Here is a 24778-nt window from a genome sequence, read left to right on the forward strand (position 1 = left end):
CGCTTGTCAACTAGCCAATCTCCCAATATGCGCGTCGCTTTCAGCAGCAGCATCAGCGGGCAGAAGCTGCTTCAATGCAATGCTCCAACTAGCAGAGCGGACCGTGCTGTGGGCTTGCGAGTGTGCGCCATCAAGGACGGAGCAGTGCTCGACAGAAAACTGCGTGTGGCAGTGATCGGTGGCGGTCCGTCCGGCGCCTGCACTGCTGAGACACTTGCAAGCGGTGGTGTCGAGACGTTTTTGATCGAGCGCAAGCTCGACAACTGCAAGGTGGGTCTGACTTGCTTTCTTGCATGTCTACGTATGTTATGTATACAGCTTGCCAGTGGTGTGGCCCAACGGCGCAGGAACTCGGAGTATTGCTCTGCCTGTATTCGGGATTATGGAATCTTTTCAATTGCTCGCCTACTCTACTTTGTGAAAACACATATGCAGATCACTAGGTTTCTGTAGCACACTGAAGGAAGGATAGTTTGAAACAGTGTTGCATTTGCTGGGATTCATGTATTGGCCTTTGTCACTTCATGGGCCATTTGCATTGGCGTCTGTACAATTGCTGATCGCGTTTGTTATTACCCTGCAGCCTTGCGGCGGTGCCATCCCTCTTTGCATGGTGGACGAGTTTAACATCCCTGCTGAGATCATCGACAGAAAGGTGATCACACGCTCCTGCCATGTTACCACACCTAGCATTACTCGGTGATTGGCAGCATGTCTTATCAAGCTTGAGGAGGGTCTCACATAGTGATTTTTACAGAAGCGCCCTAAAATCTCCCGGTTCCTGACACTGCATCACTCCTTGACCTGCTGATGTAGTATCCAGATTATCTTCAGGACAGAATATGCAGTGACTGTTGTAGGCAGCTCTCACATGGCCAAACGTTTCCCATTCAAAGTGATGACTACCAGGATGCAGTCTTATTGTGGCCTGACAATCTGCCGGTGTTTGTGTGCGCGCAGGTGACCAAGATGAAGATGATCTCGCCCAGCAACAGGGAGGTGGATGTGGGCAAGACGCTGTCAGAGACGGAGTACATCGGCATGTGCCGGCGCGAGGTGCTGGATGCCTACCTGCGCGACCGCGCCAAGTCCAACGGCGCCACCGTCTACAACGGCCTCTTCATGCGCATGGAGAAGGTGCGCGCATCCCCTGCCCACCACTTGACCTCTTCCTGTGCAAGAGAAAAGAAGAAAATGCCTGTTTAATGTCATTTGGGCACTGTGTGAGGAAAGCCGGGTTCATGACTCGCTGCAGCAATGCCCAGCAGCGCTCTGATGCTCACTGCAGAAGGGGTTTCTCTTTGTGAGACAGCCTTCGTTGCTCTGGTAGTGGGGCCCGAGCCTGAGTGATCAAGATGCATGCAGCCATCGGCTGCCTTGTGTGTGTGCTGTGTCAGCAGTTTTCAAAATGGGGTGTGCTGGTGCTGCAGGATGGCCCTGAGGGCGGCTACACGGTGCACTTCAACAGCTACGAGGAGGGCGGCAAGGTGGGCAAGCCGCAGTCCATTAAGGTGGACGCCGTGGTGGGCGCTGACGGCGCCAACAGCCGCGTTGCCAAGGAGATCGACGCCGGCGAGTACGACTACGCCATCGCCTTCCAGGTGGGGCGGCCGTCAAGTCATACTGTGTATTAGTGCAAGCCTATGCTCGGCTGGCATCCTGTGATTGGAGTGTCGCTCACACTTTTCGGCAGCACTTTGCAGTTGCAGTTTTTGTGCGGGAGCTCACATTGGGCAGCAAACAGTCGTTGGTTCTATGGCTGCTCTGCAGCTGCATTCTGCACACATCCTTTTTCAATCTCCTTTCCGCATTTGTGGTCGTGGTGGGTGGACAAGGATGTTGGCTGTCAGCTCCGCCTGTGCTGGCTGTGGAGCATGCCTGAGAGCAGGGCATCTTAATCGATGTGCTCTGGAAACGGAGAGTATGAAATGAAAGAATTGCTGTGCGCAGGAGCGCATCCGCATCCCAGACGACAAGATGGCGTACTACATGGACCTGGCAGAGATGTACGTGGGCGACGACGTGTCTCCAGACTTCTACGGCTGGGTCTTTCCCAAGTACGACCACGTGGCAGTCGGTGCGCACCAGCCTCACACCCTGAAGTTGCCCTGGGCCTGGTTTCATATTTTGCATGGCTTTCTGCCCTTAAGCAGTCAGCTTGGTGCGACTTGGGATGAGCCATTGATTGCCCTTGGGAAAAATACATGCCAGGGAGTTTCTGTGGGGATGTTCTGTCAAAGAGTGGTTCCTGATTAAACAGTGCTGCGTAGGCACCGGCACCGTCATCAACAAGAGCGGCATCAAGCAGTACCAGCAGGCCACCCGTGACAGGTCAAAGGTGAGCCACCTGCGTCCACGGACAGAGCAAAGGCCCCTTTTCAATCGCTTGATCACTATGGAGCCACTGTGACCACAATGGCGCTGCAGCAGTAAATTTAGCCGTTCATCGTGACTGCTGCAGTCCCTGATCTTGCTTACTGCACTCCCTCTACTGCACAGCTTGAGGCAGGAACATTGCTGATGCTGCACACATCTCTGGGGTGAGATAGTGCATTTCTGCGCAGCTTCCTGCCTGCCAGCCAAGCCCTGAGTCTGAGGCAGCAGGTGTTCATCTTGCTGAGACTCGCATGCATAACCTTGCAGGTGAAGACGGAGGGCGGCAAGATCATCCGCGTTGAGGCGCACCCGATCCCGGAGCACCCGAGGCCGCGCCGCGCGCAGGGCCGCGTTGCGCTGGTGGGCGACGCCGCCGGCTATGTGACCAAGTGCTCCGGCGAGGGCATCTACTTTGCCGCCAAGTCCGGCCGCATGTGCGCCGAGGCCATCGTCGCCGGCTCCAAGAACGGTGCATTCCCCTTATTTTGCTCGCCCCCTTGCGGTGGCTGTGTGTTGGGAGATCGAGTGATGGCCTGCCCAGAGGACGTGCAGGATATGGGACCTGCAGGATATCTAGTGCCAGTGAGACCCTATATCATCCCCATTGCCTCAGCTCTCGCTTGATGTTGCATTCATAGGAGTTTCTAGCAGGCAGGTGATGGAGAAATGTATAGGAAGCTGCCCTGATCACCATTTGTGGCAAGCAGGGTCGGCATGGCATGTGTATTAGTGAATCCTGCTGGAGGTCAATCTGATGGAGGGGTGTGGGGTTGCAGGCACGCGCATGGTCAGCGAGCAGGACCTGAACGTCTACCTTTCCAAGTTCGACACAAAGTACTGGCTCACATACAAGGTCCTGGACATCTTGCAGAAGGTGCGTGCCCTCCCCGCTCACTTGCTGCTGCATTTGATTTTGCTAGGAGCCCTAACTATAGCTAGCTGCTGTTTCTTACCTATTTTGCGAGCTGACATTGGACAGTAGTTATTCGGGCTAGGTCTGCTTTCACTGTGGTGACATGAGGAGCTGGGTGCCTTGTGTTCGGCTCAAAGACGGCTTCGTGCTGGCCAAATTCAGGGTGCTGATGGCCAATGCCATGGTGCTGCTAGCCTTCCACAAGAGCGCTGATAGCCTGCCACAAGAGCGCCAAAGGGAGGTGCCGGTGTGGTACTTCTGGTCGGGGGTACATGCAAGCAGCGGCTGAGGTGGTCATGTGCGCGCAGGTGTTCTACCGGTCCAACCCGGCGCGCGAGGCCTTCGTGGAGATGTGCGAGAGCGAGTACGTGCAGCGCATGACCTTTGACTCTTACCTCTACAAGACCGTCGTCCCCGGCAACCCCCTGGACGATGCCAAGCTGGCATTCGACACCCTGGGCAGCCTGCTGAGAGGCAACGCCCTCCGCCAGGGTGCCAAGACCGTCTCCTTCGGCTCCAAGCAGCCCGAGAAGGTCGCCGCCTGATCTGGCATGCGCTGCTCTTGAATTTGAATTCAAATCGTGGCTGGCAACGGCTGCACATTAGTATCGGCCCACAAATGAGATCAGACCTGCTTCGGGTGTTCTGGGATCAGGGCGGAAGGGTTTATTCTGGCTGCGGCTTGAGAGTGTTATGAGAGGGGTGGGCGTTGAAGCCCTGGGATAGAAGGAGTGGCAAGCAACAAGTGTTCTACTTGGGTGCAAGTGCCAATTGCCGATGGCGGGGTGTGCGTTGGGGACGGCGCACGCAGTGCTGTAGAGCACAACAGTGGGACGAGGGACAGAGACAGAACTGGTGCACTTGCACGTGGTCCATAGAGAGAGCAGTGAAAGTGCTGGGAGCTTCTGCAACAATTGTTCAGAGTGTGCGGGGTTCTGTCACATGCTTTGGCGTGGCCAAGCTGTGCTGCAGCTTGGCAACAGACCAAGCCAGTCGCTCCCGTTGATACAGTATTTGAGAAGAGCACGCAGAGTCGCCATGTTTGATGTATGACACTCAGCAGAGATTGGGTTCCGTCAAGTATGGTGTGCTGTGCTGGTATGCAGCCTGATCTGCCCCAAATTGGCAGGCGCTGCAGCAGAGCGGTACATGGGCAAGGAATTTATTTTCAGGAAGTTTAGAAACGCTTTAGCAAGAATCTGGTGTTCATGAGACTATGACATGACATTCTCCCTCACAAGTTTGGTTACTGGACGTGTATCAGGAGGTGTGCCTGAGAGCTTGATTCGTCAGGGCACCGCCATAGCCAATTGTATCATCAGGAATTGCCACCACTGTGACAAGCGAGCATGCTGGTATGATGAGAACATGCACTGTCTTTGGTACTAGTCGACAAACGCTCAGCATTGCTTATGAGTGCCAAGTTGGCTCACATGGACAGTCATCGTGTCATCCGTGTAAGTTCAACTTGCAGCTTGCAAACAATGCAAATGAGCCTCAGACTGGCGGCCCCGGGCCGCCACCGTGACCGGACTTAGTCAATGACTGGACGGAGGGCAGTCCAGCTTGAGCAGACTTGTCAAAGCTTGGCATGCCTTCTCGTGATCACATTCAATGCATTGATGACGGGAAGCCGCAGCTCTGGTAGTCTACGTAGTGGACAGTCCCAACAAAGCCATGATGGGCTGGTATTTGTGGAACATTGCACGTGCTGCAACGTGCCTACCTCACGTCATGAATTATTCCCTTCTCGTAAGTCTCGACCTTGGACCTCGATATGGTGTCTTAATGCGAGAATGCCTGTGACTGGCTGTCAGAATATGGTTAGCCAGCAAGCACTGCGTGCGTTTGGTTATTCAACGTCCCGCTTCGGCCGACCTAGTCTCAGATCGCTCTCCGCAACAGCTGCACCGCGACGACAAACCATGACCACTGCTGCAGCTACACCAATAACATTTTGGGACATCACCCCAAGCCCTGGGGGGTGTGTACTATTGCTTCTATTGGACTTTGATCAACCAACGTTTGTTTGTCAGCAATGGCAATGGGACTTGTCATAGCTTCGAGGAATGCAACAAATGCATGATCAGGGTATCCAATTCCGTGAGACTCCTTTGCGCGTCTGATGCAGATGCCCCTTTGCTCAGCGAGCGTGGCTGACTTTGGAGGAGCTGGGAATCCCATACGAGCACAAGCTGGCGGATCCGGCTAATAAGCCAAAAGAATTCACGGACTTGTACGCCAGTATTGTTCAAAATACAGACGACTCCGCCAAGGTCCCCACCATCATCGGTGTGCACTCGAATCTTCACTGCAATCAGTACTGGTCATGTCTGCACCAATCTGAGCTCGGTGACATTTGTTCCTCAAACAAGCCTCTTGCTTCTCAAAGTGACTGGTCATGTAGATGGCGATGAGAAGCTGACAGAATCGCTGGTTGTTGTCGAGTATCTGGATGCCAAGTATGGGGGTGACACGCCCATCATTCCACGTGACCCTGCGCAACTCGCAAAGGTGAGCAGCAAAGATCAGGCATTGCAGCTTCCCAAGCACACAGCACATCCAAACTAAGCCTTCATCAATGAGACTGCTCCATTTCCTACCTAGAGCATGCTGTTGTTCATGCAGGTGAAGCTCTTTGTGGAGCTGTTCAGCAGCAAATTCCAGACGCCCTTCTTCAAGATCCTGCGCGCTGGCAGCGATGATGAGCTGGCCCAGCTGAAGCAGGAGTTTGCACACAACCTTGAGGTGCGCCGCTGTTCCCTCCGTCTGCATGCAGCTAAGCAGAACACAGTGTCTTGTTCATTTGATACTGTAGTAGCAAATGCATTTGCACAGCTGTACCAAAGTATCTGTATGGACTCATTCCTGTTGATAATATGTTCAGCGAAGTGGGACTTATGGTAAATGTTTTGCCCTTCATCAGGTGTTGGACAATTTCATCAAGGCGTCAGGCAGCGAGGGCGGCGGTTATTTCTTGGGAGAGCGGTACAGCTTCGCGGAGACGGTCACAACGCCCTTCGTGAGGCGCGCATTGGTCACCCTTCCCCACTTCAAGGGTGTTGATCCGCTGGAGATCGCTAAGTCCAAGGGCCTCGACCGCCTTGTTGCCTGGATCCAGGTGAGTCATGCCTTCTGCTCTGGCAGGACCCTTCATAATACTGCTGTTTATGGCGTTCTCAGAATTTGCGGTTTGTGCCCACAAGTTTCTAGGATATTTGTGCTTCAGTTGTCATGGTAGTGGGCCATGCATGTGTTTCAGGAGAATAGTGTAGGTGCACGTTAGGGTTGCTCTGTACAGGACAAGAGGCAGAATGTGCATGTGTGCAGGCTTCAATGGACAGAGAGTCTAACAAGAAGACAGGCCCGTCCGACGAGGCCATCATTGAAAGCTTCAAGAAGTGCGGGCTCTCCCTTTGCATCTGGTTTTATCTCATCTCACCTTACAAACGATCCTGGCCTTGTCTGATCTGAGTCTTGATTGCGGACAGGATATGTATGCTAACTGGCACGCACATTCAAGGGCCATGAGGTTTCCTAGCACCGGTGCAGAGTGCCCTCTGAAGTGGCAGCAGGGACAGTCTGAGATCAAGGTTGTTGTTTGCAGGTTTATTACTTGATACAGGAGAGTGCTTCTCACTTGATTGCCTTGCACTCAGCTGGCTTGGCTGTTTGAAAAACTGGGAAGGGCAGGAAAGCAATGCAGCGGCATTCATACGCAATGGCAGCGGCAGTGAAGACCGTGGAGCGTAGGAAGAGTGAACAGGGGTGTTTTGCGAGAGGGGCAGTGGGGAATGATGGCGTGAAAGGACAGAAGAACAGAGCGATTTGGTGTCAGCCACTTCTGGGATGCATGCATGCTCACGATGCGAAGTAGACCTGTGCTTCTTCATGTAGATGTGTAATGAGCTAGATACTGATGTATGAGCTAGATATCATATGGGCGGAGGCCAGAGCTATAAATTGTGGGCAGCTTCAAGCTTCAAGCTTAAAGTTAAAGCCAACATTTGCTATGAACCAGAGACAGCATGGGCCACAGAGCTCTGATCGTGCTTGCAATCTATGATGTCACATGCATGTCCTTGACAGCAACATTCCCTGAGCGGAATAGATTACACTTATTCGCTGTGTCCAAAGGCACGAGGAATCTTGCCTGTAAACGTACCATTCAATGGTGGTGACGAGACAACTATATCGGCCCTACAGTACAGCTAATGTCATGAATTCCTTGTGATATGCATTGACGCACACATCAACTGATGGAATGTGAGTCACAATTGCTGAATCTGAGGCGCAATTCCCACTGTCCAATCCGTCATCTACTGTTTGACGAGTCATCGCTGGCCTCATTGTTTCGCTTGTCCTTCTCTGCATACTCCTTATCCTCCAGCATGGTGAAGCCGTACGCTCCACTCTGCAGCTTGTAGTGCACCCTGCAGCATGCGCACACAGCCACTCAGCACACTGCCCTCTCAACCAGCACACCTTGATAAAACCAGTCTGCAAGGCAATTGGGAGATGCGCAGCATGTGTCATCTTGCCCTCAAGATGTCTATCAAATAGAGCGAAGCTTTTTTTAGATGCACTGTAGACGGGGTCATCACAGTGCAGTTCGGCATAGCACTGCAGTCTTGCTCAATCAGCTGGCACCCTTCCATATCTGGGCTGAAGCTTCTCGCCTTCTAGTGGCATGCATGACCTCCCAACCCCACCATGCAGCTTGCCTCCTACTCCTCACGCACAAAGATTCATGTCACAACAGGAGGGAAGGGGATCTCACAGGCAGGAGCCAACGTCGCTGTAGCGGTCCGCCTTGAGCACAATGTTGCTCTGTGTGACTGCAGAGGAGCCGGACTTGCTGGACACGATGTCAATAGCCTGCTGGCAAATGTCCGTCAGCCAGTAGTGGCCCGCCATGTGGGGGTCCCGCTTCACCGACACCTGGACGCCACATGGACGCCCCGTCAGCACAAGCTGGACATGCAACAGACCTCAGGCAAGGTGCCATTCCCTGAGCCATATATCAAAGCAGCCTTTCTTCTGTGCCCTGTGCGCTTAACAAAACTTATTCCGGTAGCAGGCATTGAGGCCCTGTCTGTCAGCTACGGCATAAGCACGGCACTGGCCACAAGCTATTCTTTCCAAAGCTGACAAGCTGGTGCAGCACAAGCCGAGCAGCATAGCTAATGATCCAGTCAATATCCGGAGTGAAGTAGCAGTCTTTGCAGCTGAGAAAGTGCAGTGGTTGGTGTGGGAGCCGTACCTGGAAGTGCTCGCACTTGTCCCCTGTGGAGGGGTGGTGCTGCTCCAGATCTCCCAGCGCGCTCCCTGCCCACCTGTAGCCCAGCCCCGTCTCCGCACACTCGCTCAGCAGCTCGCCCTCTGCGCACGCCACACAGCCGCATTACAGCCTCCGCATTGGTCTCACCATTTGGGTGCTAGATTATGCTTCAATTTCTCTTGGAAGGCTCCTTTGTTCCTTGCAGGAGCCTTGACTGCACAATCTGGCATGCTCACAAAAAGGCTGCACAGCTGTAGTCAGGAACATGAAAGCACAATATCATGTGATGACGTCATTGTCTGGCATTAGATGAGGCAGCAATGAGGTCAATGGAGTGGCTTTGAGACATGCCCACCTGGCTGCACGCTCTGGAAGAAGCTGCTGTCGGACACCAGCCCGGTGTCTAGCCGTAGTGACCAGGCCGCCAGGGTGTCGCAGTGGGTCGCCTCCTGAGAGCAGCTTTTGGCGCACACCTGCATCCGCAGCACTGTTTAACACCGCACCACTTTGAGAGCTCACAATGCTGCCACACAGGGCGGTGTCTCCTGTGCTTCCTATGAGCTCGCACACCCATCCTCCATACTATTGAGGTCACATCCTGCAACTGCGGCACCTGCTCTCTGTAGATAGATCTGCTGGCTCAGCACAAGCGGTTGGCGCTCTGAACACACCTTTCGAGATGACACATTTTTGCTGAGCCTCTTGATAGACAGACCAAAGGGCGTCAGTGCAGTGAGGATGCAAATCCGCACCTGGAAGTCAAAGGTGGTTGCCTCGCTGGATGTGGTCTTCTGGTAGTCAATGGTGAAGGGGAAGTTTGTTGCAGTGTGGTCATAGGCTTTGCCGCAAGACTTATGCACGCAGATGTCCTCTGCCATGCATGTGTTCTGCTTGTTCAGCGCTGATCGTTTGTTGCCAGTCACAAGCAGCTTCCTCCCCTCAAACTGGCCCTGCTACATTTGAGCACAGCAGCACGTAACAGGTTCGACCATTTGAAGTCAAATATAGGTGACGCTTGAATGACATTTTGACTGTAAGTGTCGGTAGGCTGGTACCTCCTCGAGGCCTACTGCAAGGCAGGCTGATGCCAGAAGGCATAACAAAACAGCGCCTGATCGGAAAGCCTGCATCGTCATCCACGACAAGATTGAGATCCCACATGCTGTCACGCTTCACATGCGACCCTGTCAGCGCTTACAAGACAATTTTGAGAACGCTGATGGTGTCGACAAGTGTCGGCGAATATACTTACAGCCATTCTGCCCAACCAGTCGTGCAGCGCCGATGCAATACCGATGCAATCAGTGACTTTTTCTATTTCAGATGTCCATCAGTATATCTTAAGAGCTTCCTTTCTTGACCCGTTCGACACGGAACGAGTTGCACACTGGACTTCCAATCACTCTCTGCCTTCCGTTTAAGCGAGAGGACCGAAACAGCAGTGATCTTCAGTATCTTCAAATTACATCGCACAACACTTTCAGGGTGAAAATGACGCTCCAAAAAGCTGCGTTCATGCCCCCATCAAGATCTCCGACAGCAGCCCGCAAGCCGAGAGCTCTCCGCAGTCGAGCGGCGTTCCCAATCTTGCTAATCTATTTTTGGAAATTCGATTTTTGGCCATCATACGAGTTCTCTTGGCGTTTCTTAGCATTAAAAGCAGATTAGAACCTTAAAAGAGTGTCTCCAATATTCTTAAACATACAGGAATGGAAATTCGGTTGCCTGCAGTGTCGCCGAACGGGATCTCGGCGAGCGATCTGCCTTACTACGTGCGCTGGCCCAGCAGAGACAGCGCATGTCGTGCAATAATTGCATATCATTATCACACCTTCTCATTATTGATTAGCTTGTCTACATTTTATACGTGGATCATGTGCCCTGATCAAGGACTGCCAGTGAAGCAACCGAGCTTGCGTCGGCTTTCTGTTGACAACCTCCACTTCAGAATCTCCCTTACTGCGTGCAGGATGCAGATTACATACACCGGGAGCACATGTACGAGATATGGAGGGTGCGATCTCTGGAACATAAAGCTTCCCATCATACTCCTGCAATGCATTGTCAGGCAATACAGGATCTCAATCCCACATGAAAAGGACAGTGTGAGGATCCAAAGAGACCGTGTTCTATTATTAAAACTTCTTCAAGCAGACTGCTGATTGCCTGCATGGTCCAGCATGACATTTACTTTTGCATGCAGGTACGGCATCGCAAGCTGAAGGTTGGTGCAGCATGCCTTGGGATACTGCTTGCGGGCGCTGGCCTTCCCGTTGTGACTGTGTGGTGGCAGAACACAAAGGCAGGACGACCAGCCTTCGGGCCAGGCCCCCTGCAAAGGCCTGGATGACTCAACGACAGTGCTCAGACACAGATACATGTGCCTGGTCTACTGGGTACCAAGTGATCATCGAAATTACCATACAAAGGGACATGTGTGGTTAAGTAGTGGCTGAACTCAGCATTGAGAGTTTGATCAATGCCAAGAGCAATCACATGCCATGTAGAGGCTTGCAGCTAATTGTTTCCATGATCATCATTTACAGGACAAACATTGAGGCCTGAACCACCATTTGACACACTTGCAGAGACTCTCATGCTGACTGCAGCTCTCCTGGCAACCATACCACAAGCTGATAGAGGGGCACAATTTTGCCAGCCTCAACCTCTTATGCATGCAATGCTACTGCATAATAAGTGGTGTAATAGAAAGAATTCTGATGTCCCTAGAGCAAGTCATGGGATTCACTTATAACACATTCCTGCTTTCTGTTGACTGGTCACTCTCTTTGGCCTCCTGGCTATGACTTGAGCGCACTGATACAATAGTTCTTCTGTTTAGATTACCTGCGCCCTTAGTAACTCCCAAGTGGAACACACCGGATGATCTATCATAGCAGCTTCTGGAAACGCGAGTTGAGTTGCTGGCTCCTCCTTTAAAGCCCTGTGAATGACCTTGGACGGTCTGTTCATGCACCAAAATAAGTGCTGCTGCCTAACAATGACACACCCACATGGTTGAAGAAAGAGTCATGCTTAGGTCTTTCTCAGCAATTGTTCCACATTGCCCTGAAAGCATTTTTCCAAACATAATGCGCTCTCTGCTATATGTCCAAACTACTCACTAAGCTACGACTGCAGCACATCATTCCCCTAACTCCAGAGCAAAGACAACTTGGGGCAAACGACACCTGCCTTCACACCAATGCACTGTCTGCTTTGCAGGATCCTGCACCAAAGTTTGGACCCTGCCTCCCGAGACTGCAGCCCAATTTCCCTTCCATTACTCTGCCCTTTGCGCTGTGCCTGTCTGCCCGCGCACGCCTAGGCTCAGACACCCCGACAGGGTGCCTTTGGTTCTCAGCGCCCAAGTTGCCACTCCGCAGCAGCAGAACTAAGAACTGCTAGGCGCCCTCACCAGGCCGCCATGCTCACAATATTCCCGACACAATGATTGGGGAAAGACCGGTGTCTCCTGATCAGGCGACGACACCTGAAACGGCCAGATCAGGAGATGGTGCCGGATGCCTTGAAGCGCATGCGTGTCTGCTTGGGCAGCGTGCGCGGCGCTGGCAGCGCGTGCCAAACAATGGCCTCGGTCGTGATGTCGACCCAGCAGAAGAGGTGGTCTCCCTCGCCGTAGACCACGCGCAGGATGCGGCCCCAGGGCTCGCCCCTGTCTATCACGTGGTACGTGCTCACCACGATAGTCTCCTTCAGGATCCCCTGCGCATGCATATGCCATGACATCAGGCATGTTTGGTTGTGAAGGATGCCTTGCTGCAGGGAACGTGTTCGACACCCCAAGTGGGAACGCTGACGATACTTGTTGAGGTGTGACAATGGCATTTCTGACTCTAAGACCTCAACTGCCAGGCTGCATCCATTTGACACAGGATACTTGGAGCTTCTTGTGACCCCAAGAGACCCCAGGCAAAACCTACTGCCAGGCGTCAAACATCCCTGGCATCCTTCTGGCACACGTGTGTTGCAGCTTCACCTGATGAGCCGTGTTGGCTGACAACGATGTAAATATTATTAAATAACATCCTCATCAAACCCTTTTCCTGCCAAGAGGCAAGGTTCGTCTGCAGACAAGCTGCTGGTCTAAGCTGCCACACATCCTGCCCCTTGATGGACTCGCCAGACCCAAGCAAAACCCCATCAACCGTGGGCACGGTGCTCAGGCAGTTATAGAAATGTAAGTTACCGTATATATATATACACGCATATCTCACCTCAGGCTGGAAGTCGCGCATGGTGAGGATGGGCCCTGCGGAGACGTGGGTGATGCGGTGGGAAGCGCGGTCGATGCGCACGGCCCACTGCTCCGTGTCGTGGCCGCGCTTGTGCAGCACCGCTATCAGCTCGCGCGACCGCACGCCCTGCTCTATGTCCCACGCCACCGGGTTGCCGCTGCTCAGCATGTCGTGCTTCATAATGTCCAGCCCTGCACGAACGGCACGCCTCCTCAGTGCCTTTGTATGCGCCATTCTGCGCAGCCGGCTGGGGATAATTTTGATGGGATGCACGCCTCTCTATAAAGGGATTAGCCAGGGAAGGTCCATTCTGCAAGACATGGGTTCTTGCGCAAAGATGGAGCATCAGATGCCCTTGTTGCGCAAGTTTAGACACGAGTAGCAATGCATGCATGGCCCAGAGGCCGTCCTTTAAAGCTCTCGCCCTTCTGCATCATTCCAAATCAGATGCCTGTCCCAGAATGTCATGAAGAATACAACACAGCTGCAGACAAAGGAAGCCGGAGCAGGGGCCGTGCCTGTGTGGTCCTCGATGCGCGAGGCCAGGTCTCCGTAGCAGTGTTTGCTGCGCAGGAGCGCCCCCTCGGGCACCTCCGCGTCAAACTCCAGCGCAACCGTGCACGGCAGCAGGGAAGGGTAGATGACGAGGCCGTCCTTCTCCGCCACAAACCCCCAGCTGGCCTCTGTGTCCACCCTCTGCGCCAGCCAACAGCATTCAATTCAGTCTCCGGCGCCCCTTGAGATGCCGTCATCCCCAAGATGTAAGCCACTGCTCTTTCCACTGCGCGTTATATATAGGGCTACCGCAAGGGCAGTCCTTTCTGATACTTGTCCTCTCTGCCTGCTCCCGTGCACTCTGCTGCGGGAGATCATTGCACATGCGGGATCATTCTGCTGCAGGAGTGTAAGCATGCATAGTGTCCTGGCTGCAGCATGCACTCTGCTGAAGGTGCGGCTGTGCTGAAGGGGGCCAGGCCCGTGCCTGTTCGAGGGTAGAGGTGGTGCGGTCGTGGGTGCGCGTGCGGCGGGTGTGGGCCAGTTCCTTGGCCAGCTCCTCCTGCAGCACCTCAAAGCGGTACACATGCTCTAGGGCGCCGCGCTCCAGGTCCAGCCGCGCCAGCGCCGCGCGCTCCTGCCCCGGCGGCAGCGCCAGCCAGTGGCTCAGGAATATCTGCCCCTTCCACGGGAACGGCCTGCGCACGCATGCGGGGCACGGAAATGTCATCACCTTGCCTGGCAAGAGAAGTGCTGCTGCACCTGTAGTGGTCTCCATTCTCGACCAGATGACTCAATGCAAGGCCTTAGACAAGAGGTGCCAACATACTGATACAAGGCTCTTTTTGCATTTGCCAAGAGCGTCGTGCATCTGCCTTTGAACAGAATGCCTGTTTTTTTGTTTTATTCAAAAGCCAACTGTAGCAATTCTTCACCTCCACTCTGTTGCCTTTAATGCTGAGACACCATGCTGCTGCTTGAGTTTGGCAAAGCTCTCGTGCAGCTGCAGCTTCTGCACGTCGCTCTGCGCCAGGCGCATGTCTGGCAGCGCTCCATACCCCAGTCGCAGCAGCAGTGGGTGCGACCGACTCCTACCCCCCTGATGCCTTCCTGTGTCGCACCCTCCCTTCACATTGCAACCCGCCTTCACCTCCTGCGGCAGCCAAGTGGTACAGACCTGACTGAAGGGCTTCCCAGGATCTGCAGGTCCCACTTTGGGATCATCTCAGGTCGATGCAAGGCAGGCGACAGATCTGCCGTGAATACTAATGTCACGAGCTAATATAACTTTTCTTGATCTGCGAAAATTGGTCGCTGCGATAAAATTTAGCTGGAACACTCATTCAAGATGACCAAGATGCAGAGGTCAGCAGGGCGCTCCAAACGAGCAACGCCTCGCGATGCCTTATCCAAGTTTTGGAAGTTGTTACACAGGGGGCATCTGCGCTGTCGCATACCTCCTGGTACGTGAAAAAGAGGTACCACTCGCCAGTGACTGGGTCCTTCACGGCTGCAGGGTAGTATGGAACTGCCGTGGAGTTCGCTAGCGCGGCTGGCAAGTGTAATCTATTGCATCTAGCAGCTGTTGGTGGCTGTAGTACTGCAGATGAAGGCCTGAGCCCCTGCAGCTGAGGCTGTAAGCTCAATAGGGGAACAGCCTCGAAGACGCTCCGGACACCCTGGCCGAGGCCTTCGAAGCAGATGAGCGAAAGCAGCAAGACGCCCAGAAGAGCTGTGCTGCAAAGTGCGGTGAGATGCCGCTGGCAGAAGCTCGCGGCACCCCCTGATGGAGGTGTCATCCAGGAACTGCTATCGGCTCATCGGTGTCCCTGCTCTTGTGGATCTGCTTCCCGGGACAACTCAGTAGATGGCTTGCGTGCTGCAGGCTAGATCTATCTCACAGATATTATACTCGTGCTAATCTCCGCGCCAGCATCGAAGACTGCGTCAGGCTTTTCCACCGATCGCCCGTTGCATAAATTCCGACATCTCGTGTCGGAGCAATATAGGGCAATTGAGGGAAATAAATGGGCCGCATGTTAAGAAAGGGGTTTTGGAAAGCCCCAATGTAGCTATGGCACTCTGATTACAGAATTGAGAGCAAGCACCTCATGCCTTTGCATTCCATGCAACTCAGCAAGACATAATACATTCCATTTGAAAGAGACTAGCATACGTTCATGTAAGCATTCAGACTCTGTTGCACAACAGCACACCAGCTGGGACTGGTTGCTGTAGTCCCAACACAGTGCCATCCAATATTGAATGCCTCGTTTGCTTACCTGCAGCAAACGTTTGCAGAAGCAGAATCGAAGCTCACTAGCAATCCTGATACAGCACGTGCCGCTCCACTGATTGGAAGCAGCACGCCACCATATGGCACTTCTGTTCCTAGGGCCTGGACACTGAGTCTGTTAAACCACACAGGACGATGCAGCATCTTGCCATCGAATCTCCCATCACGTGCCTTCATTTACTCCGCAGCTGCCATGTGCATGATGAGGTCCACAACCTGTGCAGGTACAAAGCTCAGCTTGCAGTCACCGATTCAAAGCCGATTAAAAGCTGACAGAGCAGGAAAAGATAACGAGGTATCATGGCATGGGATAAACCAAAAAGAGGGGGCATGCATACCCTGTTGGAGTAGCCCCATTCATTGTCATACCAGGAGACCAGCTGTAGCACACCACACAAGCCCTCAACCAGCAGTCAGTACGAACCAGGCGAAACAGGATACGCACTGTTCTATTGAGAACAGCTGCTCATTGCAAAACTGCTGGTGAAGCTCAGGGTAGTGCAGCACTCCACGCAGGGTGAAAATCACCTTGACAAAGGTGGGGGACAGCTGAATGCCTGCGGTGGCGTCGATGATGGAGGAACGGTCATCAGTGATGAAGTCTGTGGACACAACAGCATCCTCGGTGTACCTGCAGCCATGCACACATTTACGAGGTCCTCAACAGCAGCTGCAGCCACTTGGCGCGTAATGTTGCAATGCAGACAAGTTATGCAGAAAAGATGTGGTGATCGCATTGAACTGGTCATTGCTTTTATGAGCCTTCACTACAGGTCTTTCTGCTATTTGCACATGCATGACCAAGTGTTAAAAGGGCCTCTAAGTGGCAATCCCAGGCAGCCTGCATTTCACACTGCTCCAGTCCTGTGTACGTGCCTACAAATGTGCAAGGTATTGAGCTGGGCAGGACGTGAAGGAGTTTGCTGGAGGGTGCGCGCACCCGAGGATGCCCTTCATGGGCCCCTCAGAGGCTGCCTTGAGCGCGGCCATGATCTCCTTGTACTCGGCGGGCTTGCTCAGTCGCGCGGTCAGGTCCACCACAGACACATCAGCGGTGGGCACGCGGAATGCCATACCTGTCAGCTTGCCATTCAACTCTGGCAGCACCTGCGCCCGCATGCATGCACCTGCTCAGCCATGCACGTCTGAGGTCCTCCGCTTCACACCAGCTGATTTTTTTTCCATGCCAATCATTTTCATGCAGCAACGCCAGCTTTCACGCTCGGCAAATTCTGCATTTTGTCATCAGTCACAGCATGACAACAAATTAGCCGCACGCTTTTCAACTCTGGGGATTCAGACAGTTAGAAGAGGTCCACATCAGCCGTTGTAAGGCTCCATCACAGCCATGGTGTACCCCTCATAGCATGTTGATTTTAACAGGCGAAGCTGACCAGGGTCTGGGGGCAGCAGCACCTTTCCGACGGCCTTGGCTGCGCCGGTGGATGAAGGAATGATGTTGGCGGCTGCGCCACGGCCGCCGCGCCAGTCCTTCTTGGACGGTCCATCCACAGTCTTCTGCGTTGCTGTCGTTGCGTGTACTGTCGTCATCAGCCCCTCCACAATGCCAAAGTTCTCGTTGACCACCTGCACACATGAAACGTCACAGTTGTCACATGCTTTTTTATTTGCTGTGCAACTGCTTAAGACACACATTGCACCACTCCCATGCTTGGGAGAGGGAAAACCGAACAAGCTGTGGTGCAAGATGTCACCTTTGCCAGAGGAGCTAGACAGTTGGTTGTGCATGAGGCATTTGACACAATGTTGTCCTTCTTTGCGTCGTACTTCTCCTCGTTCACGCCCATGACAAACATCGGCGCATCTGGACAGCACATCTAGGTTTCAAGCAGTGATATCGTGTGTTGATGATTCACAAGCATGGATCGTGGGAGTAAATTAGCTACAGGAATTGCAATACAGATTCGTGCCTACCTGCTGATGGAGCTGAAATGATGACCTGAACAAGCACAAAAAGCTAATTAGACTCAACCACTTGCACAATATCGGGGCAAGCTAAAGGGACGTTTGTTGACATTAATGTCTCACCTTCTTGGCACCACCCTTTATGTGTGAGTTGGCCTGCGCAATACACCGAAAATTATTGCAAGTTTATTGCAAAGAGCAGCCAAGAAAACATGCTCGCATGCTGAAAGTGAAAGAGAGCAATCACAAGCAAGAGAACGTGTGGCAGCTCAACAGCAGTACCTTGTCAATGGTGGTGAACACTCCGGTGGACTCCACCACATAGTCAGCTCCAGCCTCACCCCATGGGATCTCCTCAGGGTTCCTGCGCAGTCCCACTCAAGGCATAAATATAAAAACTTACATGGCTCCCGGCCTCCAGCCCTATTAGCTTGAAGCGATCAGGTAGGATGATGCATGTATGTATGCATGCATGCATGAAAGCTTGAAACGCGGAGCTGTCCAGTATGCCTTTGCAAGGTCATGTAGACAAAGTCGAGATCTGAGACAAGACGTATCAGAGGTCTGCTTACATCTTTGAGTAGGAGGCAATCTTCTTCCCATTGATGAAGAGGCCCTCAGAGCTCCCGACCACATCTCCCTTGAACACGCCGTGCGTGCTGTCATACTTAAACATGTACCTGCATGAACACCCCCCGCGGGTAAGCATTTCTGGTGTTGCATGCATGTAACACTTACTACTGAAAGTTGCAAGCCAGGATCTTGAGGAGAGATCATGGCAGGGCAGGGAGAACACGAGCTTACGCAATGTAGTCATTCTCGATGAAGGGGTCGTTGATAGCAACCACCTGCAACAAGTTGAGGGGCGCTTTGGCTTAGCGAGAATCAAAAATGATTGTCGTGAGAAAGAAGGAAACACCACACTGGGCGATCAGTGCAAATGTAACTTCCTAGATGCACAACTGTAAAGGTCAAAAAGGTGCTGGAATATCTAGGGATATTTGTACCTCCACGTTTGGCTTTGCAAGAGCGGCCCTGAGCACAAGCCTTCCAATGCGGCCGAATCCTGCGATTGAATGTGATTCAGTATCTCGTCTTACGCCGAGGATGATTGCTACACTGGACTCTAGATCCTACTCATCAAGCTCTCTAGGGCAGCAGCTTTCTTGTCATATTTATCACTTTGCACGCACCAAGGATCTAGCATCTAATTTTTGGTCTTCGTTTTACTCATTCTGAAGTCACGAGGTGCTCTTTGGCTTGGCTTACAGGCGCCGATTGTGGTAGCAACTCTAGGTCCATCAGCAGCTTTATTTTTAGCAGGGCAAAGAATGTATCCTTGAGCGCCGAGACAATATGCTGAACTGTTTTATGTCACAGAATTCACTCGCTGAACACCAGGGTGCTCACCATTGATGCCCACACGGATTGTCTCGCCACTCGATGCCAAGGCGCGCGCTTGACGGCGTCCAACATTTTTGCTCGGCGATGCCCTGCTCACCTTCAAAGGTAATGCAACGAGGCTGCTGCCAAACCTTGCAAAGGTTTTGGGTGTGGCGTGCAGCATTCCTGCATGGCAGAAGGCTTTGAGCAGGAACTTCGGGTTTAGGGCTGCAGGGATCCCACCTGCTTACGGCGACATAAAGCACTTACCTGTTCCCTGAAGCACCATGGTGTCCGACTTCTTGCTGTATGGGTGCTCAAAATCTCCTGTTTGGACGAGAAAGCAGTATACTCTGCGCGAACAGCCAGGGTTGCAGCTGCCTTTTGGGGCATGCTCTATTACTCACAGTTTGTCACTGCCCACCCAGAAGGTTCGAACGCCTTGGCGACAGACTGCTGCTGGCCGGGCCAGGAATGAGCCAAGAAAGAATGCAGACAACTGGACATCAAGCAGACTACTCTCATGCATTAGAGAACTTCCTTCAACATCATAAGGACCCATATATATGCCAGTGTGACTTGTTCATCATCATGATGAGTGTGGCAATCCATGCGCAGAATGGCGCCAGTGGCATGGATAGGCCAATTCCAGTGCGCCACCATTATGCCCAAGAACATGCAGCCGTGCCTGGTTGCAATGCGCCTAGGTGTGAGGTACTTGGAGGAGCCGCTGTGTGAGGTGCTAGCTAGCGCTCTAGATTGATTTATGGTACGACCGAAACAAAAGGCTACAACACTGGGAATTAGTGCTCGACCGCCAGTCAATTGCTTCCTGCTACTTGTCTATCTCAGAATGCAAAGAGAACTCCAGACTCCTCATAACAAAATTGCACATTTGAGACGGACGGACGCTATTTGGGCAACCTGGATTATACCCAACCATCAAGCCAGACTTCACAAACGGCCAATCAATATGTCAACTCATTGGTGACCTGCTGTGGTCCTTGTGCATATGCATTCATGAATTGATCAAGGCATTGATGACATGAGGCGCATGTGCACTAGATGTTTTGCTCACAGGCACCTCCCTCTGCTGAGATGGCCCCACCACACCCTGCCCTGCCTTCGCAGCAATGCTGTCAACATGTTCCCTGCATCCATTACTCACTGCCGCGGAAGTATTAGAGGGCATCATAGACTGTGCTGTAGAAGCTGCTGCAGCTGGGCTTCCTTGAGCGGCATAGCTCTGGGCTTGTCCAGGCAGCGGCAGGCCACTGCCATACACAGCCTGGCCTGCGGCTGCGTATGGCTGACTGTGCGGCTGTGACACAGCTGGGAGTGGCTTCAGCTCAGTGTGCGTGGTCCCAGGCCCCCTGAAGGGCCTCCAGTGCGCGCCACTGTGCGGGCCTGAGGGTGCCGGCAGCGCAGGCCCTGTATGCGTCAGTGCCTGGGCCGCCACTGCAGGCGGCAGCTGTGGGGACAGCTGTGGCGACCATTGCGTTGTCCCGCCCATTGGCCGGGGCGGCGGCGCCGCCATCCCAGCGACAGGCTGGCACAAGGAGTGCGCAGGCGGACTGCACAGCCCCAGAGCAATGCTGCCGAGGCCCATCGGCAGCTGCGGCGATGCTGGTGAAAAGCTCTGGCTTGCTGTGGGCATGCTTGCCAGAAAATTTGCTGCTGGGGACCGCACAGCAGGCGGCAGAGGAATGTGCGCAGGCGCGCTCGCCTGCGGCCCGGCGGGTGGCACCGGAGACTGCAAGGTTGGATGAGCGGTCAATGTCAGGCCGGGGCTGGGTGCAAGGCCGGGCGCCGCTGGCTGTGGCGTTGCAGCCGGGGCCGGCGGCGTCACTGAGGCGGCCAGAGAGCCGGCCGCAGAGTCAGCCGCGGCTGCAGACGCCATCATGACTGCCAGGCGTGCTGCTGACTGGACTTCCTCCACGCCTGCCTTTGCAGGGCTGCCGCTCGAGCCTCCCGACTGCACAGCAATCTGTTCACTTAATTTGGACACCCCAAAATTCAACCAAAAAGACAGCTTGCATGTTTGCATACAGCAGCCAAATGACAACTGACAGGAAGGCACCATGTATGTGACATGCTAGAATAAAGTGATTCACACCTCAAAGTAGCGTGCTGCAGACAGCATGTCTAGAGCTTTGCACGCCACCTCTGCAGCATCCGGTGCAAATTGTGCAAACCCCTCCCAGATCCACTGCGGTGGTACCAGTACTGCTCGGCCCTTCCCCTGCAATTGACATACTCATGTTCAAACACTAAAGGCACAGGCTACATTGGTAGGCACAACCAAACTACGAATGTGGTCAGAGCAAAGGCAGATGCAAGCAGCATCATTCTCGATGATTGTGACCTTGGATATGTTAACATTACAACGACAGAACACATCCCAAGTAGGACCAGCCGCTTGCCTTGGCGACCTCCCAAACGCCAGCAGCTGAAAGCAGCTTCTCAAAGCCCTTATGGGCTTTGCGGGCCTTTGCCGTCCCTCTCGCCAGTGGCATTGCAATCTGCGCCTGTGCTGCAAGCTCGCCCTGCCCTGGCTGCTGGCTCTCCGGGATGCCATTGGATGGCTCCGTGCTGTACCTCCCCTGCTCTGCGTCCCCCTCTGCATCCCCGTCATTTGACAGGTGCACCATGCGCCGCTTCTTCATGCCTGCATAGCAGCAAACACCCAAACGAGTTCAATCGCACATTCAATGAAGCCCTCTCTTGAAAAGCCCAATTAGCCCTCTCACAAGGTGACAGCAGGCGTCATGCAAGATTTCCGAAGGCAGGCAGAAGGTAGCCGTGCTGCAGCAGCAGCATAGATGGGGTGGCAGCAACGCACCTCGTGCAGAATCATGAGGCTCTTCCTCCTTAACCCGCGGCCGCTTGCCGGCGCCGGGAAATGGCGGGCTGGATGCAGTGTCGGCTTTGCTTCCACGGCCGCGGCCGCGCCCTCGACCCCGGCCCCTCCCCTGGCCGCGGCCGCCTCGTTTCCTGCCTCTGCCCCTCCCCGAGCTGGGCCGGCCTGCCATCCCGCTCGCCCTGGTGGCCGGCTCGGACGCCTCCTCGTCTGTGAAGGCGGCTGCATCCTCCTCCACATCCTCATTGTAGCTCTGCGCATGCATGCATGCGGCGTCATATCACGACAAATGCCAATGAGAAGCGCTCCAGGGAGCTGCACATTATGATCGCCAAGGCTCATGCCAAGATCGCCACTATCGAGTGATTTAGAGTATATGGGAGAAGGTCAATAAGCCTCACCTCTTCAGAAGCTTCACACGAGTTGCGCAATTCATCTGGGTTCATGTAACAGAACCTGCAGCAGCCGCAAGATCAGCCCAAAGAATTAAAAAATCATCGAACTGATGTCATAAACTAGATGAGTGACAAGTTGTCACAAGGATCAGGTCCTTCTTTGGCAGGAGGGAGCTAACCATGGCTTGCTATCGTCGACCTCTGTTCCAGGAGGCAATCTGCGCCATTTACTGCATCCTGCGCACAATAAAAGGTAAAGAGTCGCAATAGTCTATGACAGTCATACTCATCAAATCGTGTACAGTCTTCAGACGAAGTTATGAGTGTAATGCGAAGAAGTGTACATACCTGCATTTTCGCACTGACACCATCGACTGAATATCTCTGCAATACCGCTTCCTTTATTACTCATTATTGCAGATCGAGCGGCCACGACAGATTCATGAAGCAACGGCAACAAGCAATCTGCTCTCAACCAATCTTAGCTCCTGACGGAGCCCCACGATTTTGAACAATGCAAATTGTATTGTCGGCATCAACATAACCTTGAAATGATGTGAACAACATTCCAACTGATGACCAGCGATCCCAGGAAGCGTATTCGGCTTGCGACTGCAACTTCTGATTTGACCGTAACATTTTTTTTTTGGTAAGCGCGCCCGTAAATTACTGCTGGGCAAAGCTCAAATGGATTTACAATCAGGATCTAATAGACTTTCTACGAGAACTTAATTACAATATAGTACCCCTCAACAAGTCAAGGACGTGTGCTCGCTGGGCAGTTTGATTGAGCAGGTGAGGTTTGGGTGATCCAGAGTCCAAGATACCTCAAATTCTGGAGATCCAGAGTGCCCGAGCAATTTCTTTGTACTAAAAGAGTCCGTTGCTTGCATTGACATTCCCAACATGTGTTTCTTTGCAAGTTGCAGCTACTCGCCCAGGAGTCGATCGTGACTCAGCAAGGTGTGGGAACTGTCTTGGACTTCAATGGCCTGGATTTGCTGATGATCAGCAATCAAATTACTTGCAAGTGTGAAGAGTCGGAGATGAGTATTGATGGTGGCAACGACCCCTACTGAAGTGCCTTCCTGATGGTCTGATGCAAGTATGTTGACGCTGATCCCCCAGGTGCTCGTGCATAAACCGAGATTCTGCAACGGTAGATAAAGATAATGCCAACATACGAGGGATGCTGCGCCCATGATCACGACTGTGAGGCTTCAGAGTGTGGACCTGCTTGGTCCCTGCACGAACACATCGATCACTCCAACGTGGGTTTCTCGAGATCAGGATCTCTATTCTCCTTCTCTTTAATTCAACCAAGTTTTCTTTCCATGTGAATCTCAGTGGCTTGTATGGCCTGTGCAGATCGCAGCGCTCAACGAAGCCCAAGCTGGCAGTGTGCGCAGTGTGTTTCGGCCCTGGGCAGAGCGTCTGGATCTGTCACAGCCAACTCTGAACTCCAATGATGATGATCCTGAGCTGCTCATCCATGTGCCGTTCAATGGATCTGTGAAAATAAAGGTGCCCCGCCCATTCTCTACATAACTTACAGGATATTAGAGGCTCCAAAGTCTGCCTGCCTTCTGGATCGTGCTGTTCCATTGAAGGGAGTTTGCACTGGGCAAATGCAGGCTATCAGCATCATTGGGGGAGCAGATGGGACGGCGCCATTACAGCTCAGGGCCTACACTAACCGCGATGACCTGGACTTCTCACTCGTTGCAGACCTGCCACCAGTGCAGCAATGGGACCTCCAAGAGAATCTCACTGGCCAGATTGAGTACCCCACTCAGTAAGCGCTGCAGCCTGCAGTTTCTCTTGCTGCACCAAAACATATTCACTGACCACACTCGCAAGCGCTTTGATACTGGGTAATGCCTGACGTAGGCAGTGATATTCTTGTGGCCTGCCCAGGGTCCCCAAGTTCAGCGGTGTGCACTCCATCGACCTCTACATCCCTTCCAATTTTGGCGCTGATTCCACGCGCATCCACTTCATTGGCCTCAAGGGGGAGTTCACGGAGGTATTGTTTGCGGTGCTGCTTGCTGTGCTCTGTCTATGTCAAGACTGCTTGTGCTTGCACACCTCAACGTGCTTATGTAGCAGCAATCTCTGGGCAGTGATTTTTGAAGGGGAATGATGTGGCTGTTCAACCTAGATAAAGGAAAAGATGAGACTTTCTTTCTTTCACATTTTTTTATTTCAAGCACCAGAGTCCAAAAGAAAGCCCTGTCAGCTCTTCACTCACCATGATTGCTGCTGTTTGCAGGGGAAGCGGGAAGCTGTTATTGCTGTGTACGAGGCAAAGCCTTTGATCTCGGATCACAAGATACCAGGGGCCGATTTCATGTCTGGTCAAGATGTGTCTTGAGATTCATGACCAAGATGAGCATGATTCATCTATCTGGTCCCAATTTTGTTCCCGCCGACTCACCATTCACTTAGAAAGTGCCTAGCACAGAATAGCAGATAACTCCATAGCGACAAACGTCGTCGTTCAGCAGATTTGGGGAGAAAGTATCTTCAAAATAGACCCTGCAGATTTTGAGCTTTGCAGCTCCACAAGTATGTTTCTCTGAGCACATATATAT

At 53.0% G+C, this 24778-nt stretch overlaps 7 protein-coding genes across 7 annotated transcripts; 4 read left to right on the forward strand and 3 right to left on the reverse strand.

The window, feature by feature from the left end:
- Nucleotides 1–27: 27 nt before the first annotated feature.
- COCSUDRAFT_31829 (putative plastid geranylgeranyl reductase precursor) lies at nucleotides 28–3834 on the forward strand (the record flags this gene model as incomplete). The annotated part of the gene is made up of 9 exons (XM_005642658.1): nucleotides 28–270; nucleotides 584–655; nucleotides 961–1137; nucleotides 1431–1601; nucleotides 1951–2077; nucleotides 2271–2338; nucleotides 2644–2845; nucleotides 3153–3250; nucleotides 3598–3834. 9 exons carry the CDS (start codon nucleotides 28–30, stop codon nucleotides 3832–3834), a joined length of 1395 nt encoding a protein of 464 aa, XP_005642715.1.
- A 1234-nt stretch (nucleotides 3835–5068) lies between these two features.
- COCSUDRAFT_34612 (glutathione S-transferase) lies at nucleotides 5069–7365 on the forward strand. The gene is made up of 7 exons (XM_005642659.1): nucleotides 5069–5273; nucleotides 5421–5581; nucleotides 5697–5803; nucleotides 5918–6037; nucleotides 6216–6410; nucleotides 6620–6690; nucleotides 6897–7365. Exons 1-7 carry the CDS (start codon nucleotides 5215–5217, stop codon nucleotides 6907–6909), a joined length of 726 nt encoding a protein of 241 aa, XP_005642716.1. The 5' UTR covers nucleotides 5069–5214; the 3' UTR covers nucleotides 6910–7365.
- A 20-nt stretch (nucleotides 7366–7385) lies between these two features.
- On the reverse strand, nucleotides 7386–10067 carry COCSUDRAFT_34613 (hypothetical protein; the record flags this gene model as incomplete). The annotated part of the gene is made up of 7 exons (XM_005642660.1): nucleotides 9823–10067; nucleotides 9626–9694; nucleotides 9323–9520; nucleotides 8926–9043; nucleotides 8553–8671; nucleotides 8070–8230; nucleotides 7386–7722 (listed from the first exon to the last, which is right to left on the reverse strand). Coding segments are annotated over exons 1-7 (785 nt in total), but the record flags the coding sequence as incomplete, so codon positions are not given.
- A 2010-nt stretch (nucleotides 10068–12077) lies between these two features.
- On the reverse strand, nucleotides 12078–15123 carry COCSUDRAFT_68396 (hypothetical protein; the record flags this gene model as incomplete). Its single annotated transcript, XM_005642661.1, has 7 exons — nucleotides 12078–12296; nucleotides 12809–13020; nucleotides 13312–13512; nucleotides 13769–14022; nucleotides 14260–14477; nucleotides 14782–14876; nucleotides 15003–15123. The coding sequence occupies 7 exons, from the start codon at nucleotides 15121–15123 to the stop codon at nucleotides 12078–12080; spliced, it is 1320 nt and encodes a 439-aa protein (XP_005642718.1).
- Nucleotides 15124–15393: 270 nt separating this feature from the next.
- Nucleotides 15394–19276, reverse strand: COCSUDRAFT_26453 (glyceraldehyde-3-phosphate dehydrogenase, type I). The gene is made up of 14 exons (XM_005642662.1): nucleotides 19200–19276; nucleotides 18957–19115; nucleotides 18554–18612; nucleotides 18351–18394; nucleotides 18119–18226; nucleotides 17829–17910; nucleotides 17670–17702; nucleotides 17556–17580; nucleotides 17336–17445; nucleotides 17037–17207; nucleotides 16561–16727; nucleotides 16149–16251; nucleotides 15959–16000; nucleotides 15394–15836 (listed from the first exon to the last, which is right to left on the reverse strand). Exons 1-14 carry the CDS (start codon nucleotides 19216–19218, stop codon nucleotides 15798–15800), a joined length of 1161 nt encoding a protein of 386 aa, XP_005642719.1. The 5' UTR covers nucleotides 19219–19276; the 3' UTR covers nucleotides 15394–15797.
- A 698-nt stretch (nucleotides 19277–19974) lies between these two features.
- COCSUDRAFT_45588 (hypothetical protein) lies at nucleotides 19975–22040 on the forward strand (the record flags this gene model as incomplete). The annotated part of the gene is made up of 5 exons (XM_005642663.1): nucleotides 19975–20244; nucleotides 20358–20558; nucleotides 20646–20805; nucleotides 21323–21571; nucleotides 21790–22040. The coding sequence occupies 5 exons, from the start codon at nucleotides 19975–19977 to the stop codon at nucleotides 22038–22040; spliced, it is 1131 nt and encodes a 376-aa protein (XP_005642720.1).
- A 324-nt stretch (nucleotides 22041–22364) lies between these two features.
- Nucleotides 22365–24558, forward strand: COCSUDRAFT_38739 (DUF1000-domain-containing protein; the record flags this gene model as incomplete). The annotated part of the gene is made up of 6 exons (XM_005642664.1): nucleotides 22365–22367; nucleotides 23372–23455; nucleotides 23553–23708; nucleotides 23819–23979; nucleotides 24102–24210; nucleotides 24457–24558. 6 exons carry the CDS (start codon nucleotides 22365–22367, stop codon nucleotides 24556–24558), a joined length of 615 nt encoding a protein of 204 aa, XP_005642721.1.
- Nucleotides 24559–24778: the final 220 nt, after the last annotated feature.

This window comes from Coccomyxa subellipsoidea (genome assembly GCF_000258705.1).
Source record: "Coccomyxa subellipsoidea C-169, whole genome shotgun sequence".
Taxonomy (NCBI): Eukaryota; Viridiplantae; Chlorophyta; class Trebouxiophyceae; family Coccomyxaceae; genus Coccomyxa; species Coccomyxa subellipsoidea.